The sequence below is a fragment of the Chinchilla lanigera genome, unplaced genomic scaffold (genome assembly GCF_000276665.1).
Source record: "Chinchilla lanigera isolate Chin_1 unplaced genomic scaffold, ChiLan1.0 scaffold00078, whole genome shotgun sequence".
In the NCBI taxonomy this organism is placed as follows: domain Eukaryota; kingdom Metazoa; phylum Chordata; class Mammalia; order Rodentia; family Chinchillidae; genus Chinchilla; species Chinchilla lanigera.
The window spans coordinates 10,440,201-10,458,678 of NW_004955479.1; the positions used below are offsets into that span (position 1 = coordinate 10,440,201).

The 18,478-nt window shown below is 43.6% G+C and overlaps 1 protein-coding gene across 10 annotated transcripts in view; it reads left to right on the top strand.

The window, feature by feature from the left end:
* The window catches only part of Nrf1 (nuclear respiratory factor 1), a 146,208-nt gene that overhangs the window by 114,987 nt on the left and 12,743 nt on the right, over positions 1-18,478 (top strand). For 9 of the 10 annotated variants that reach the window (XM_013503278.1, XM_005402417.2, XM_013503279.1 and 6 more), the window contains one exon: positions 1,464-1,588. In XM_013503278.1, the coding sequence (XP_013358732.1) occupies positions 1,464-1,588 (125 nt within the window). Of the gene's footprint in view, positions 1-1,463; positions 1,589-2,147; positions 3,656-18,478 lie in introns of those variants that run through there. The other variant, XM_013503277.1, reaches the window with a different exon arrangement.

Genomic DNA, 18,478 nt, shown 5'->3' on the forward strand with positions numbered 1-18,478 from the left:
CTAGCCACATGCAAAAGATTACAGTTGGACTCTGACCTAACAACATGTACAAACATTAAATTCAAAATGGACCAAAGACCTAAATGTAAAATCTTTTTTTTTTTGGCCTTTGAGACAGGGTCTCACTATGCAGTTCAGGCTGCCGTGAGCTCACTTTGTAGCCCAGGCTGGTCTCAAACTCAGTTATCCTCCTGCCTCAGCCTCCCAAGTGCTGGCATTACAGGCGTGCACCACTACGCCCAGCTTCTAAATGTAAAATCTAACACTGTAGAACTCTTAAAAGCAAATCACTGATTTAGGAAGAAGTTTCATGTCAGAAGAAGATTAAGTTAGATTCATTCAGAAGTCCAACAATGTGAATGTTACACTGTATTTTCACTTTTGTTTCCATGGTTACTGATTTGCACTTCTAGCAGTCTCCTCCACATCACCACTGCTTTCCCTCTTGCTTCCGGACATCCTGAGCTCTGACTGAGCACTGTACTGCTGTAGCACAATGTGACAGTGTCCAGGCAGACACTACGAGCTACTTCTGTGATTTGTTTGCATATATAAATGTTCCTAATTCAAAGTCCATTCATATCTGTGAAAGTTCACAACTCAAATGTCTTAAGTCAGGGACTTACTATAGTTCATAGCATCACAGAATCAAGAAAGATGAGCATTTATGCACATCACAGAAGTATATAGCAAGAAAAAGAAAAATGGGACACAGTGCTAGAATAGCTTTCCCTCCAAACAGATGGTTAATGTCTTACTATTCTACACAGTGTTTGCTTTCCCATGGGGAGGTTTATTATTTTACTGTATTTGGAGAAATAAGAAGTTTAGGCGTATAGTGATGATTTTAAGTGTTAAGTCTTCTTTTTTAGCCTGCCTGCATATAGAGCAAGAGTTCGACTTTTCAGGAGATTTGTCAACCATTATTTTGCATTTGGAGAGGATGAATATAAAATAAATTGTTATTATTTAATATTAATTGAGTAGCAAGTCCAGGTTGCTGACTGTTCATATTATCATCCACCCTTGACTGAAAAGGGCCGTCTATGATAGTCTGCCTTATGCTACCGTAAAGGGAAGAGAAAACCTTGTGATTGACAGCCACAGAGGCTTAGCACTGTGGATAGGATCAGAGCTTCCATTATGGCTTGCAAGAATCAGTTGATATTGATAATGAGAGACTGATGTGAATGCCTTCTGTCCTCAGACACTCATTACCTAGATTTAAAGAAAGTTTTATATTAGCTTCATAAATATGTAAGGCCTAAAATTTTTTTTTGCCTGTTTATTGTTACCATTTTAAAATTACTCCTGACTGTTTGTTAGCACTACTATCAAGTATTTGCCTGTAGGCTTCAACCACGGAGCCAGTAAAGAGATCCAAGGAAAGACGGTTTTCCTTGCTGCAGCACTATACCTTTATTCATCCTGCATATCCCCGTCTCCTGTTCCTGTACCCACAGCGAAGCTGCTGCCCATGCTGTCGCCACCCTGGCGGAGGCCACCTTACAAGGAGGGGGACAGATCGTCCTGTCTGGAGAAACCGCAGCAGCTGTCGGAGCACTTACTGGAGTCCAAGATGCTAATGGTAAGAGAGCATAAATATTTTATTGAATTTCTTCCCTGTTTCCACTTAAATCTTCCTGGCTTGGCTGGCAACAAACCCTTCAGAAAGAAGTTGAACCTGGTTGGAATTTTTCTTCATCGGTAGTGTTCGATACCTAGGAAAATTCTAGGGGCATCTAATTCCCTTCACTAGAAAGAGGCTTGAGGTTTCCTGAAGGAAAATGCCATGCTAATGGCTACCTAATTGAAGACTTCTTTAGAAAGTGGTAATTTTGCTGTGACAAGACTTGCTGAGAGGCACTTTAGACTTTGCTGCAGGGCACATTTTGTCCTTTACCCTCCTGTAGGGCAGGGTAGATCAGTGCCTGTGGCTGCAGCAGACTCTCCTGTTGGTGGGTGGAAGGTTTGGACTCCCTCCAGAAAGGCACCACCTCCCACCTGTCCCCAGGGTCAGGCAGCAGGCTGCGATGAAGGTGCTTTTCTGGTAGGTCCTGTGGGCTCTGCTTCCTGTTGTTTGTGGCCTCACTGAGGACATCTGGATTTAGCCAGTAACATGCCACCACCCTGCCCTTCTTTCCCAGCTCTTTGACTTCCTGGATATTGGTGAATATCCCGATAAACAAAAGGGATAAAGTTCATAGAAATATGGTGGCAAAAACTTACAACTCCAACCCAGCTCTTTGGATCCACTTCAGCAGGCTCTTGGAGTCAGTGGCCAAGAATTGGGCTGCCCGGGGAAGTACCTCAGAAGTCTGGGTCACAGAGGAGGACCATCCCTGATCTGTGAGACTCTGTGTGATTTTTCTTATATATATAATTAAGCAGGACAAATTAAGTGCTCTGTGGTTGGGGGGAATTGTAGCTTTTTACATACTGGAAAGTGGATAAATAAAAAATATACTGTTAGTTAGGCCAAAGTTCCTTAATGGCGTTAGTGTCTGAAAGGGACATTTCTAGCCCCCGCCCCTTTTATGGTAGGTCCTGAAGGACTAAATACCCTGCTAGTTGGGAAAGTCTTTGAAGGAAAACACAACGCTGTGCCCTCCTTTGGAAGTAGAAGGAAAGAAAGTTCTTCTGTTCCCCTAGAGAATAACATAGTAAATGCAGAGCAATTATGACTTCTGAGAATCATTCTCTTTTAAAAAAAAAAAAATTCCAGTACTACAACTACTGCTTTTTCTTTGGGGCTAGGAGCTTTCTTGAACTAACCTAAATGGAGATACAGGGTAGCTAGGCATGGCGGTACACGCCTGAAATCCCAGCACTTGGGAGGCTGAAGCAGGAGGATCACCCCTAGTTCAAGTTCAAGGCCAGCCTGAACAATGTAGCAAGACTCTATCTCCAAAAAAATAAAATAAAATAAATGGAGATGGGGCTGATTTTAGCTACAATGCTGCAAGATAAAAGGCATCGTACAGCCATGTATATTTAGGGTAAAATGGACCATATATTGAATTAAAGAAAACTTCCCACTGTGGTTAGAATCCCTATTTCCATACTGTTCTCCATTCCTCATCTGAGTCCTAATCTACCCTCAACAGAAGGTTAAACTATCTTTCTATGTGACATTCTTTTGAAGTTTGATTGCTGTTACTCCAGTGGAACTGCTAAAAGTAGTCCTTTGTGGGTTTGGCAGGAGACTTTGTTACCCATTCTAATCAAGTACCTGTTCAGGTGAGAACAGATGCTTTATATTTTTGGCTCCTCCCAGCCTCACCTTTTCAAATGGATGTATTTGTTGGTAAGTTTAAGGACCATCTGGGTATCCAGCCAAGTAGACCTATTCAGCCATACAATGAAGTTGAACCACACCCACTGCTATTGATTACTGGGAGCTACCTCTTTTCAGTAGCCTTGGGTTATGTGAACCAGTTATTGCTGGATTTCATATTGTTGGCTGCATTTGTGATAAGAGAAATTTCTGGTCTGCATCCTAAAAGTCCATAGTTCTAGCTGAGCGTGGTGATACATGCCTGTAAGTCCCAGATACTTAGAAGGCTGAGGTTGGAGGATCATTAAATCTGCAAATGTAAGATCAGCCTGGAAAGCAGACCAAGACCCCATCTCAAAAAAAAAAAAAAAAAAAAAACAAACCCAGTGGCTCCCCTGAAGCAGGTCATCCTGTTTGTGTACCCCTATACTTGCTGAACTCAGGCCTTGAAAGTTAAACTTCTTCTTTCTCAGTGTGGCTTCTCTGCCTCAAAACAGATTGATGTCTTGTGTATCTCATCCTAGCAACTTTACACAAGGGCCAATCATCTCTCTCCTTGGGAAGCCAGGGGATAAAGCTAATATTGGAGATGATCCACATAACACTGATATTCCTTCTGTTTTGTGACATTTTCACCCATAGGGCTACAGGATTTACTCTGGGACTAGCCTGGATTTTCCTACTTCACCAGCTAACTTGTTATCTGGCTAGAATGTAAGGGTTTCTCTTTTCATCATTCTTTCCGCTCATCTTCGTCACTTGTGTAATGGCAAGCTTACAGCGTTTGCCAGTAAAATCAAGTTTGTTGTTAAAGTTTTTTACCTTTTTTCTTTTGGGAGTCTTTTTCTATCTCACTATTTTTGAAAACCTTTTCACATGTTAAGGATATAACCCCTTTGTTTTGCATGTTATAAATAGTTTTCCCCAGTTTATTTTTATTTCACTTCTGTGACCTTCATTTTTATTTCCCTAATTATTTGTCCATTGCTTTTATGTTTAATGGATAGCGTCTGTCCTCAAAATTAGACTATTTTTTTCTAATTTTAATATGGTCTTTCTATTTTGAATATTGTAAAATTTATTTTAATGTATAGAATTATATAGAACTTTAAATTGGTATTTTCTACATAGCCTAGTTTTCCAAGCATCATTTTTTTCTTTTAAAAAGCTTGAAATCCATCCTTTCTATACTTACATGAAATACCATCATCATATACAAAATTCTTTTTTTTTTTTTTGAACTGGGAGTCAAACTCAGGACCTCCCACTTGCCGGGCAGGCGCTATACTGCTGAGCTATATCCTCAGCTGCAAAATTCTTAAATAGGGTGTGTAGGATCTCGTGGGGGAACACTTCTATTTCCATTTATGTTTGCCTTATTCTTTGTACCAAAATTTTTAAGTCATTGTGGTATTAGCAGTAACAGTTAAGGGCCAATCTTTATATTTGGAAGAAAAACAATCATTGAAAATTCCAAAGAATGTTCTGGAGGAGTGAATATTATACTACCCTGGACCTTATTTTCATGTTTCTTATCCTCACGAGTTTTTTAGTGGCACTCCCTGTGCCGTTATGGCTAAGATCTGGGGTCTCAACCTACTGACCTTGAGCCCTGGATGAAGGAAAATGGACTGCAGAGCTGTTTAAAAATTAAAGCCAATGATGAGGCATTAACACTACACTTACAGAAGGAGCAGCTCTTCTCATTTATCTTCAGGGTTGCAGTGTTTCTTTGTTCAGGCCTGGCCTGGACAAGAGTCAGGATTCTTCAGTGAGACAGAGACAGAGAGAGAGAGAGAGAGACCCCTCAGTCTTGCTGAACAGCAGAACAAAGTACATTTTACTGCCCACCCCACTGCCAAATCAAACTATATCAATTTTTAAACATCCTTAGGAAAAAAATTCCCTGTCTACTCTTAACACTAAATGTCTTTTTTTTTCCCATCCCTGTTTGTCTTTGGCCTTACTGAAAACTTTAAACAATATGTGTTTCTCCACTTGAATTCACTCTCAACTATACTTGATGGAGTAGCTTGTTAAAAATGGGTCCTTTAGTGGGTATAGTGCTACGTGCTTGTAACCCCAGCGTGCAGGAGGCTAAGATGGGAGGACTGAGAGTTCAAGGCCGGGGCTGGGGATTTAGTTCAGCGGCACAGCACCTGCCTGGCAAGCGCAAGATCGCGAGTTCGATTCCTGGTACCAGAAACAAACAAACAAACAAACAAAAAAAGAATATTAAGAGGGGCCAGGGATATAGCTCAGCAGCTCAGTGCCTGCCTGGCAAGTGTAAGGTCCTGAGTTCAATTCCCGGTACAGGAAAAAAGAATATTAGGGCATCCTTAGCCTAAATGTATGTAGGCACTTGAGATACTCTATATAAAATTACTTGTATTTTCCTGGGATCTATAGCTTTGATCAGATGTTAATTAGATCAGTGGTACTCCGGAGACTTAGCAATCTGTGCTATAGAAAGGGGGTTGGAAGAGGTAGCAACGCGGCTCAGTGGGAGAGCATGTGCTTTGCATGAGCCAGGCTCTGGGCTCGATCCCCGGCACCAGGGGGAAAAGGTTGTGATGGTCATTTCACACTGTGGGCATCTATTTTTTGTGGCTGGCTGTTCTCAGGCAGCAAGAGGAGGAGGAGGGAGATGGGTGGGCCTGCAAGAGCTCAGTGCTCCTCTACCTGCACCTCTAATGACCTCTGTGATCATGGACAGACAAATTAACCTCTCTAAGCCTTAGCTATGAAATTAGGATAATGATAGTCCATACTCCTAAGGTGTGGGGAGCATTGAACAAGATGATTCCTGTCAGGGCTTAGCGTAGTGCCAGACACATAAATGTGTTGTGAACAAGAAATTTTCAATAGCTGTCAATGTCTGTCTTGCTCCATCGATCTTCATAGTAGGTAAAAGCATATGAGTGCACAGTACTGTAGTAGGCCCTGCTTTCCCACCCTTCAGACAGCTCCATCTGCTTACCTTTGCCACTGAAGGAATTATGCTCCAGAGGTAGAGGCTGTAAACAATGAGAATAGGGAGCTAGATGTGGTAGTGCCCGCCTGTAGTCCCAGCACTAGAGAGGCAGGAGGATTGCCAAGAGTTGAGGACGGCCTGGGTTATATAGTGAGTTTATGGCCAGCCTGAACTACATAGCAGGCCACCCCCCACAAAAAATTTTTTAAATGAGGCCAGGTCAGAGGCCTTTTCAGTTGACTGAGGGAAGTACAAAGTGACATTGCTTAGAGGCTCCTTCTTTACGTTTTGTCGTTATCCTCACCTGAGCCTGCTCTTCTCCTCCAGTATATAGTTTACAGTAGTGTAGCTGTTTTTACTCCTCAGCTGGCATCGTCTCTTCCGATCTCAACAACTGCATGGAATTTCACCTTCATTTGTCAAGGGTGACTCTGCACTGCTTTCATTAGGCACATCGGCATACGCACTTCTTCCCAAGAGTTGGTGGAGATGCAAGTGTCTAATTTAGGAAACATACTAATCAGTGTGGCTCATCAAAAAGTTGCTGATGTGCTTTTTGCTTTGGTATTTCAATATTTAAATAAATAAATGTGTTAAAGTTTCGTAGTAAGAGTGCATTTTTAGTCACCATAAAGCATGACAGCTTTAAAAATGCAGTTGCATTCTGCAATATTATTTGTACCTTTAATGCTCTAAGACTTGACACACAAATCTGCTGAACGGCAGTGCTTGTGTGAGCTGTGAGCCCTGGAACATGTGTAACCCTCATCTTGAAGGACCCCAAAGAGCAGCAGAAGTGCTAGCTGTAGGATCTGAGGACACCCTCCTAAAGGGAAATGGCTCTTTCCCACCAGCCTGCTTGTTGGTAAGCAACTTGAAAGGAAGTGAAGGCGCTAGGATGGTCTCATTCAGGCCAGGCTGAGGCATTGCCTGTTCTGCAAGAAAAAAATGAGTGAAGATTCATTTGTAATCAGCCACTTTGTCTTCTGAATCATAGGCTGTTTGGTTTTGGTTTTTGGTTTTTTTATTTTGAGGTAGGGTCTCACTGTGCAGGCTAGCCTCAAATTTTTGGTGATCCTGCTGCTTCAGTTTCCCAAGTGCTGGGATTACAGGCGTGTGCCACTACGCCCAGCTTCATAGGCCTTTTTTTAAGTGGAAGGGGAAGAGGGCCTACTCCAGATCTGAAAAGATTACTTATAATGTGAAGCAAGGTGAGGAGAAGCTGAGTGTGGTGGCACATGCCCTCAAGCCCAGCTCCCTGGGAGGCTAAGGCAGGAGGACCACAACTTAAAGCTCAGCCTGGGAAAGAGGCCCTCCCGTCTCAAAAATTTTTAAAAAGGGCCACATGAAGGCCCTGGGCTCAGTATCAGTCTCTAATACCACCACCAAAAAACAAAAACGAAGACAGAGAAAACTGGGCACTGGGGCTCAGAAGGAAGAGGCAGGAGGGAGCACAGTGAACTGGGCACACAGCAGTGTGCAGCAGCCTGGGACGGCAGTGCTGCTGCCGGCCCGAAACCCCACCAGGAGACGGGCTTCCTTTGCAGTCTGGCTTTTCCCCACGTGAGCCAATCAACTCTTCTCTCAGAATGAATGATTGACATTCTGGGAAACATGTTGGTAGATGTCCCACCAGGAAAATCACCATTTCCATTGGGCGCTGTTTTTGCTTGACTCTGAACACTACGCATAACTGTGTATTTAGGGTCTTCATTGTTTTCCCTTCTCCATGTTTCTTTTGTTACGGTTACTGCCACCACTGCCGTCTTCTTGCAAGTCCCACCCAGTGTCTGCGTTGTTCTGCCTTCCCCAGGGAGGTGGGCAGGATAGACTGTATAAGCTTGGTGAAACCAGAAATCAAGCCCTGATTTCCAGGGCTCTTCTCCCTGACCATTGTGGGCTTCCTTCCTCCCTCTTCTTGGCACTTGCCAACTGCCACCCTGGGAACTAAAGATAGAAAACAGATGAAACCCCCGTCTTTATTGTGTATCTCATTAAACTGGTACTCGGTGTGGTGACTGTTTTGCAGGGTATAGAGAATGACAGCCTTCTTTCCCTCACTTTCGAAGTTAAAAATCATGGTAAACTTAACAGAAACAAGTAAATACATGGTATCAACAACCTAAAACCGCACTGTCCACGCCAGGCGCTGAGGTGTTGAGGTGTACATGCATAGTTCCAGCTACTCAGGAGGCTGAGGCAAGAAGATTGCTTGAACCCAGACTGGGGCCAACCTGAGCAACAGTGCAACCCTGTCTCTAAAAATAAATAAAAATGTACCAACGTGATACCTATTTGCTGTAGGAGGCCACTTGAATTTAAATGCAAGTGAATTAAATTTTAAAATACAGTTAATCATATTTCAAGTGGTAAACAACTACATATGTCATGAGATACTGAATTTTTACTTAATTATAATTATAATTTATTTAAACTTAAATGGGCACGTGTACCTAGAGGCTGCTATAGTAGACTGTGCAGATACAGAACATTGCCCCTGTTGCCTAACATTAGCTTGGATAATGCTGGTCTGATGGCTACAGCAAAAATACCGTGGTCTTCTTCTGGCAAGTTGTGCCCTGTGCACAGGAGACAGCCACAGGGACCCTTCATGAGCCTGTCTCCTGATGACCTTCTCGGCTCATAGACACCATGGCTTTGCTTAAAAAAAATGTGATTGCAGTAACCACAGCCAGTAAACAGCCAGGCAGGAGGTTGCAAGAAGGACTGGCCTATTTTAGGCACTGCAGAGTCCTGAGCAGGAGAACCTGAGACAAGAGGCAGTGGTGACACCTCGTCTATTTTATTCATGATGCAGGCCACTTGCTTTTTTCCGTTTGTACTCCTCCAGGGTACAAGCTTCTCCTGATAGTTATAGGTATCTGTGGCCAGGTGCTTTAATAGATTTATTCTAGCCCCCAAGTGAGTCAGATATCCCAAGCCTGGTGGGTTACTGGGGGAACTGTGTACTGTACTATCTTCAAGTACAGAGCCTATATTAGTTACAGAGCCTGGGATAGTTCCTGAGTAGCTGGAACTATGCATGTACACCTCAACATTTCTACTGGATGAATTTGGATCATACACTGAAGCACACACTGAAGCACAGCTGCTGCTGGGAAGGGGGTCGTGGGCGTGAGATGGCTGTGTACCCCTTTGCATGGTACCAAGGGAAGGACGGGACAGCCCTGTGGTGATTTTCAGTCCTGGAAGCTTGTCCTTCCCTACTTCTCTTTATAATGACCTCCTAAAGTCCTTCTTCTGAGAAGGAAGTGGCAGTTTTCCTGAGTTTCCAGTCTCTTCATCCAGAGAGATAATAGTGGCATTAATTTGGGGGCAGCACCCCAAATTGCCTGCCACCACTACTATTTCACAGTTGCTGTTACTACCATTACAGTTTTTGAAAACTAACACTGCCAGGCGTGAAGGTGCATACTTGTAATCCCAAAAGTCTGGGAGGCTGAGGCAAGATCATAAACCTGAGCTGCTTAGAAAAATAATAAACGGTCTGGAGATGTGACTTAGTGCAAAGGCCCTGGGTTCAGTACCACCAAAACCACTGAATGGGAAGGACTCGTTTGAGGAAATGCTCTCGGAATGAGGCCAGTGAGCCTTTATTTGTGGGGAAAAGGTAGAGAAGTGTAGCATGTCCTGAAGTGTGCTGAGATGCGATTTTCTAGAATTGCCGGCCTTTCCTATCACACCTATCTCAAAAAAGAAAAAGAAAAAGAAAAATAGAAGGAGCAGCACTGCCTCACGATCTCCTGTCCTCAGTGTAGTTTCCGCCATCTTTCCCCTTGCAATCTGCAGCTCCCAAAGAGATGTGTCATCTGCCTTCTGTCTTTACAAACTGGTTTGAGTTAGGTGTGGTGGCACATATTTCTAATCCCAGCCTTCTGGGAGGTTTCAGCAGGAGGACTGCAAGTTTGAGCCTAGCCTGTCAACTTAGCAATTTAGGGAGATTCTGTCTCAAAATAAAATATAGAAAAGGACTGGGGATGTAGCTCACTACAAAAGAGTGTTTAACCCTTAGTAATGCAAAAGAAATTTAATTTTAAAGAGCAGTGTGGAGTCGGGCATGGTGGCACACGCCTGTTTACCCAGCACTCGGGAGACTGAAGCAGGAGGATCGCTGCAAGTTCAAGACCAGCCTGGACTACAGAGTGAGTTCAAGGCCAGCCTGAACTGAATAGTGAAACCCTGTCTCAAAAAGTCCAAAAAAAACCCCAAACCAATGTGGCCTCAAACACTTGTCACTTGTACACCAGGAGATAACTAATACAGGCTCTGTACTTGAAGATTCAAAGACTATAGAACAGAAGCAGGTACAGAGGATCTGCACGATGAAACCTTAACCTCCTAGCTCTTGGTCTGTATTCTGAACTGACATCTGAGTCATGACCACAGTCTTCACCTATAGCTTTTAGATTCAATGTTAAAGGCTGGATGCCTTTCGTTGTTGGCTCCTCGGGGTCCCAGAGGAAATTAGCACGTGCTCTCAAGCCAGCAAGGCATACCTTTATCCACTCTTGGGTCTACTGTGGCAGGTATTCTCAGCTTGGGGTAATATTTTGTGAACAAAACACTAACATGAGCAGGGACATTCTGAGCAGAGGACTTGGGTCAGGGCTGGTGAGCAGAGGTTCTCAGGAGGTCCCTGCCATCTAGCAGATGGCACCAGTGACCATGGTCTCTACTATAGCATCCTCAAGGCCAAATTGCGTGCTTCCATATGTCATTCACCTTACCCTGAGGTCCCCAGATCTTTCTGAATTTCTGTGTGCAAAAGCAGATTCCAGTTTAGATGATTCCAGCTCCTTGTGACTGAAACAGAATCTTGCCTGTCATTAAAGGCAAAGTTAGGGGGCTGGGGATTTAGCTCAGCGACACAGCGCCTGCCTGGCAAGGGCAAGGTCATGAGTTTGATTCCCGGTACCGGAAAAAAAAAACAAACAAAAAAAAGGCAAAGTTAGCATAAGATTTTTTTTTTTTGCTTACCATACCACATCCAGAGCCACCATTGAACAAGTTTAATTGGAGTCATTTCTATTCAACACATGGATGAAAAAGTTGGATTTAATTAAGCATGTACAAGGGGCAATAGTCAGTGTTCACACAGGAACCAGGTTATCATAACCAGACAAATTCATACAGAATAAAGTCTTTAAGGTTCTTGAGTAAAGGAACTTTCCTCTTTTTATGTATTCTTCCAGTAGGATTTTGAAGGAATGTCAGTGCACTGTTATTAACTCTAATAGCTTGCACATCACAGCCAGGATGGTTTGGGGCCCTCTGGCTCTCAGGTTACCTGTGTAAATACAGGGATTCACTTCCCAGAGCAGCCCAGCTCTGCCATTTGCTTAATAAAGAGCACATGTGCAGAATGCAGCAGCAGTAGCCTGGCAGGAGCAGTAATCTGAACAGGATAAGCACGCTTCCTTTTTGTGTGATGCTCTCTCTCCATGCTCCTGCCAGGAGCAGGATATCAAATGAAGGGGAGGCTGTGGTTGGAGTCAGTAAAGTGAATGTCTAAGTGGCACCTGCTTCATTCAACAGATCTGCTTTCCCCGGGCCTCCCACTGCACATCTGCTCCTGACAAAGCCTCTTTTCTCCTCCTGTTGGTCAGACTGAGAGCAAAGGCCCGTCAAGGAGACCCACTGGTTTTGCTTTGTCAGCACAGTTGCCTGTGACATTATAATTACACCAAATCTTCATTATTAGAAAGGCCCCAATTTAGAGGTTTTCAGATCATAAATGGAGTTTTCAAAATGAAATTGATAAAAACATCTTTGCTGTTTTAAAGCTGGCAACTGGATCTGAGAATCATTGAAGGGTCTAAATATGGAAACCGAGACACCACTCTGAGCTGTACCACAAAAGCCTTGCTATCAGATTGGCTCACTCACGAGGCATCCAGCAATTCTTCTGCCTCTGCTGAGCTCAGTTCTCCTTGATGCTCGTAGCACTGCGATGTCCATCTACACTGCATTGTTCTGACTGCGATAGAGTTTCCCACGTCGGGGCCTAGGGGGCTGAAGAATGTTGGAATGATTTAATGGGGAAGGGCAGTAAAGGAAAGAACTTGTGATATAATATAAATAAAGGATATAGCCAGGAAACATATTTTAGGTGAATACAAGGCATCTAGTTTCAGACTGAGTTTCCATCTTAACAAAGGCAACTCTTACAGTATTGTTACATTATGTGTGTGTGTAATGTGAGTGTGTGTGTGAGTGTGAGAGAGAGAGAGAGAGATGCACATTTATAGTGTAGCGTTGGCACACTAGAAGCTCTGGAAGAGTTTTAGAGTTGCGCTCTAGCTATTTCAACTTAATTATAATCAAGTAAAATTGAAAACATAGCTCCTCTGTCACACTGACCTTATTTCAGGCACTCTAGCCACTGTGTTAGACAGCATACAAATAGAGTCACAGGGAGTTGTAGAGTACAGCGCTGCTTTAGAGACTGGTCTGAACCTCTTAAAATGTCGTGAGTGCTTCAGGAAGCCTTGCGGTTTCTGTCTCAGTCTTGGTGGGAGGGAAAAAAAGTATTTCTGCATGTTTCTGGAACAACTCCTCCCAGCCATGTTACCTATACTGTGTTCTTTATCTTGACATATTTTAAAATTTTTTTTCCACCAAGAATGTCCTTTCTTTACCCCTACCTCTTGCTTTAAAAAAAACAAAAACAGAAAACCTGAATTGTAGCGCAAAAGGAATTTACTTCAGGAATATCCGCTTTCGACTAACCCTGTCCCTGACCTTCTTTTCCCTCAGCTCTCATGACCCTGCTATTGGACTAGAATGTTGTTTTCTTGTTAAACGGCCTCTGGCTAATAAGAGGGCACGTGACCACCCAGGGGCCAAGAGTGTGTCTGATTCACTCGTTGGTTGTGTAGACAAGGTGGAGTGTGGACAGCGCCCTGGGGTAGAGCATGGGCTGCTAGCACCTTCCCTTCTTGTAGCCCTTGGGACCACACGCATCGGCCTTCAGCAGGGACCACACAGTTGTGGCTGCTAGGAGAAGCCCATGCGAACTAACAGTACCACCTCAAGTTAAGACAGCATCTTTTTTCTCAATAACTTAAATCATGTAACCATTAGGTTCTTATGTTCACAGCAGCCCGAAAAGACAGAAGTAGCCTATGAGTTTTATAAACGTAAATATAGCCAACTCTGCATTGTCACATACAGATTGTCTCTTGTGCTGATTACTTGTGACACATTTTAAATCCCTGGACAGTTTCCTTAAGCAAGCCAGTGTAAGCCTGCACCATGTCCTCCACCCCCAACCCAGGTGCTGGTACTAAGAGATTATAAATTAGTTTTCATATTAGCTTAAAGGAGACATAATTAGGAAGGTAAGTAGGCTATAAACAGACACACACACGCGCGCACACACACACACACACACACACACACACACCCCATAAATGCCAGTTCAAAAATAAATAAATGCCAGGTCAGAGGGGGGAGGTAGAAGGTGGTGACCTACCCTCCCTGCAGCTCACCTGGGAGCTGGACTCCAGGGTTCCTTCTATAAACCTGTGCACCATTAGCACTCCGTGAGTGGGCATGTTCACTGCAGGGTGTTAACGCTCATGGGCAGGCATCAACTATGCCATGTGCCCTGTGTGCCGGGGTGTGTGGGGAGCTGCCAAGCTGTGGCAGCTTCTGTTAGTGCGTCTTGCCCAGTGCTTTTTAACAGTTCTGTGTTCTTGTCAGGCCTCTTTATGGCAGACTATGGAGGTTACAAGTGGATCCTGGCACGAAGGCTGCAGGTGGGTTCATCTGTGGGGAAAGCAGGAAGCAGCTGAGGGTGGAGTAACTCCAAGGCGGCTGCCAGTCCAGGCTCTGCTTCCTGCGTGGACAGTGTGACTCCCCTATGATGCTCTCTCCATCATCTGTCACCTAATACCTTTAGGAACCATGGATAATTGGATATTTCTAGTGTTACCAGTCCTTTTTCATTGACTAGCTGGGATTCTTTTCTAAAGAACAGGTCCCAGTAACAGTTTGACTGTGCCAAGTACAGTTCAGGTAGGAAAGGGAGAATAAACACTGGATCAAGACGAAGCTTACGGGCTCAGCGGATACCGGGAATCCAAGATGGTACCAGTTGTACCAGTGAAGAAGAAATTCATGGATGTCCGACAAGGGAACTTAAAGCTGGACATTGGTGTGGGATTCCAGCCCTCGAGGCAACGTTGGAGCATTTCAGAGATTACTACCAGTATTACAGCAGCACGTCACTGTGAAGAAAGGGAGCCACGCTGCTGTCGGCGTGGTCCTGGCAGCTTATGTGCTTTTGGCTACTGCCTTTCTTATACAGAACTCAAATCTTAGTTGCGACGTGGGTACCAGCAGAGGGGTTGGTGCCCAGGGCACAGTCTGGACTCCTGACCAGGGCCAGCCTGCCCCTTCCCCAGCTCTGCTCGGTAGAGAACGCCATCATTGCTGAATCCTTTCTTATTCTGAGAATTAACACCCAATAAAAATGATTATTTAAAAAAATGAAACCTCACTGGGATAGATTTCTTTCTGTGTTACTGTCAAACCACATAACTGTCCACTTATTTCCACTTTACAGTGCATTCTCTTCAGGTGTCCCACTGTCTGTAGCAGAGGTGATTCTGCTCTTAATAATGCTCTTCACAAGTTTCAGTGTGGGAGTTTTGGTTTATGTCGCCCTGCAGATTATGCTCAGCGAGGGGTTGAACATCAAGAGTGCATCTTTGGACACTTCCTTGGCTTCTCTGTCTCTGGTCAGAAGAGGCAGCGCTAGCTGGCAGGCACAGGCCAGTTCATCTTTACCGTTCTTGCTCCTTCTATGTCTACTTAAAATGTTCCAAAGCAACATAATAGGAAAGTAGATCTCAATCGCTGATTCTAGGTAACTCCTATGTGGCCTTCTGCTGCTCATTCTGTACCTGACGATAGCAAATTCTTAGCTTGGAGACTTTTTTTGAGGTTCCCATCATGTGCTCCACTTTCTCCCACCCAGGTACTAACCAGGCCCAACCATGCTTGGCTTCTGGGATCAGACAAGATTGGGAGCATTCAAGGTGGTATGGCCATAGACCTCTGCTTTACTTTCTGTTAAAAAGTCTTTGTTTGCCATGCGTAATGGTGCACACCTCTAATCCCAGCACCTGGGAGGCTGAGGTAGAGGGATTGCCGTGAGTTCAAGGCCAGCCTGAATTACAGAGCAAGACCCTGTCTCAAAAAACAAACAAACAAAAGTATTTGTTGGCCATATGAATCCTCCCTGCACAGTCACTGACCTGTACGTGGGTTGTTGCCACCCTTCTTCCCAGTGATGGCTTCTGGGAATTTACTGGGCACCCAACCCTTTCCCTTCTTGTCCTCCTGCACATGTGCGTATCCCAGGTCTTAGTGGAGTGCTTTTCTCCACTGCCGATTTCAGCAAGAAGCCTTCCTCTTCAGCCCAGCAGGCCTAGGAGTTAGCTCAACTGCGTTGCATGTGGGAGCTCAGTTTCTAGGATACTATGCCGCCGTGGTTCTAAATACCAAAGCACTAAACCTTGATTTCACAGTGTTCCTGGGCATCTGCAGTAATTTCAAGAGGTCATGAAGTCATATCTTCAAAATAGGTTTTGAGATTCATTTACTAATAGAGTAAAAATTAATTCAGTTTTGACATTGGCTTCTGGATGGGGTTGTAAGGAGTTTCCTGCTATTCCGTAAATTCAGGCAAAGGAAAGAGTAACACTGTCCCAACCAGACAGAGATACTGCGGTCAACATTACTACAGGAAGTAGTTTTTCTAAATGTGTCCTTTGGTGGAGGGGTACCAGGAATTGAAGTCAGGACCTCACACTTGTGAGGCAAGCGCTACACCACTGAACTAAATCCCTGACTCCTCTAAGTGCGTCTTGAGATTGTCTAGCAAGAAGGGAGAAAACTGTTAGCACTGAGAAGCACCCAGTATACCAAGGCGCCTGGGAAGCTGCTTTGGACTTCATGAGAATATTTTTTATTTGCTGGATGTGAGATAGACAGACAGACAGGTAGTTTTTTTTTGTCTTTTTGAGACAGGGTCTCAATATGTAGTTCCAGGCTGGCCTTGAGCTCACTTTGTAGCCCAGGCTAGTCTTGAACCCACAATGATCCTCCTCAACCTATAAGATACATTTTAAACCATAAATCCCCAAAATGCACTCAAAAGCCTTAAACATTTTTTTAGAGGCTAAGTTTCATCAAATTTTTACTTGAAAAACTGTTACAAAATATTCTTCTGATCAAGAGACTTTCCCGCCTGTAATCCCAGCACTCAGGAGGCTGAGGCAGGAGGATTATTGTGAGTTCGAGACCAGTCTGGGCTACAAAGTGAGCTCAAGGCCAGGCTGAACTATATAGGGAGACCTTGTCTCAAAAAGACAAAAATAATAAATACTTTCCCATCAGATACATGTAGCTTTCTGCTTTCAAGATTGCAGTATTATATCCAAAGGGGAGAGGTTTTTTAAAATAGCTGCCTAGCTACAAAACCTATAAGGGAAGTAGATTTTTTTTAAAAATATCTCTGAAATGTGGAAATATCTCTAAATTGTTGAATCCATTGAAATTTTAAAAGTTTCTTTAAAATGGTCTATATGGCCGGGCGTGGTGGTGCACGCCTGTAATCCCAGCACTCGGGAGGCTAAGGCAGGAGGATCGTTGCAAGTTCGAGACCAGCCTGGGCTACAAAGTGAGCTCAAGGCCAGCCTGAACTGCCTAGCAAGACCCTGTCTCAAAAAAGACAAAAAAAAAAATACAATAAATGAAATAAAATGGTCAATATGGTATGCACAACATCACAGCTGGTACAAAACTGCTTGTATTTTGTTTGAAAAACAAAAACAATTTCTATGAACAGTATTCTTTTTTATGAGCAGTATTCTTTGAAAGATAATTTGAAATGATACCACTGCATCATAAGACCAATTCAGATAGTATTGAGAGAATTAGCAAACAAGCTGAATATTGTAACGTATTCAAACATTTCCTTTGAATTTTTTAGTACCACTCACTGGTAAGGATTTTAAAAAGTTGCTGCCGGACTAACTCGGTATGTCTTATTTCAAACTACATGTAACATATTTTGCTGTGTGTATTCTAAAAATGCAGAACTAGGTTTTAGGATGTAAATTCCCATTTCCATTTTTTTGTTTTGTTTTGTTTTGTAAATTCCCATTTCCTACCTTTTCTGTTGCAATCTGCCAGAAAAGCCTTAGACCTTAAAAACATGGAAGATTGAATGTCCTAATAGCAGCTAATTCAACAGGGCAGAAGCACAGGGAGGGAAATGCTTTTCTCTCAGCTCTTTGTCTTATTATCGCAATGCTCACCTGGACCTCCTTTTGGCTTGGTACTGACGATCCTTTCCTTGCCCTAAGCCTGTCTCCTTTCCATCTGGTCCTTGTTTGTTACTCTCAGCCTCTATTTCCTGCTTGACTAGTGGACTAGCTTCTCACCTGATTTCCTCTATCTTTTTATACTTCTGTGCTATACCTGTTTTTCTTCATACAGTGACCGCTTTCCTTAGACATCAGCCATTGATGTGAACATTTTGCAAGGCCTGCAAATGAAAGATTTAAGACTTTCTGCCTGCCTGTCATACCTAGAAATGTTTGTCAATACCATTGATGCCTCTTTAAAACTTCAGCAACTAGATAAAATAATTGGTAATTTCAGTCCTTGTTTATTCTTATCTCTTCTAGTCATGGTCTTCTGGTTCCCCACTTAAGCCAATGTTTTCCTGATATGTAGTGTTAGTGTTTGTGTCAGTAAACTACAGAAGGTATTACACCACCATGGGGGATCATTTCTTTCCCACCAACAGTTGGCTTTATTCTTTAACTCTCTATTTTCTATCAACTATTAATATTTTTTCTCCCAACTAAAGATACTTCCATAGCCAACTTGGAAAGCTCTTTGGGCTGAAAGATTCAGTTACAGCAAACAACAATTCCCAAAGGTTTCCCAGCTTAGGAGGACAAATGAAAGGCCCATTCTTCCACAGGTTGTCTGTCCTGCCCTGTCTTGTCGCCGGATGGGGGAGGGCAGGCTGCTGGGTAACCTACTGGCACTGCAGCCCTGTGCTCTGCTTGGACTCAGGGTTATCCTGTTAATTTCCAGAGACGTTTAGAGGCCTGGGAATGAGGCTCAGTGGTAGAGCACTGGCCCAGCATGCATGTGGCCCTGGGTTCAGTCCCCAGCACTGC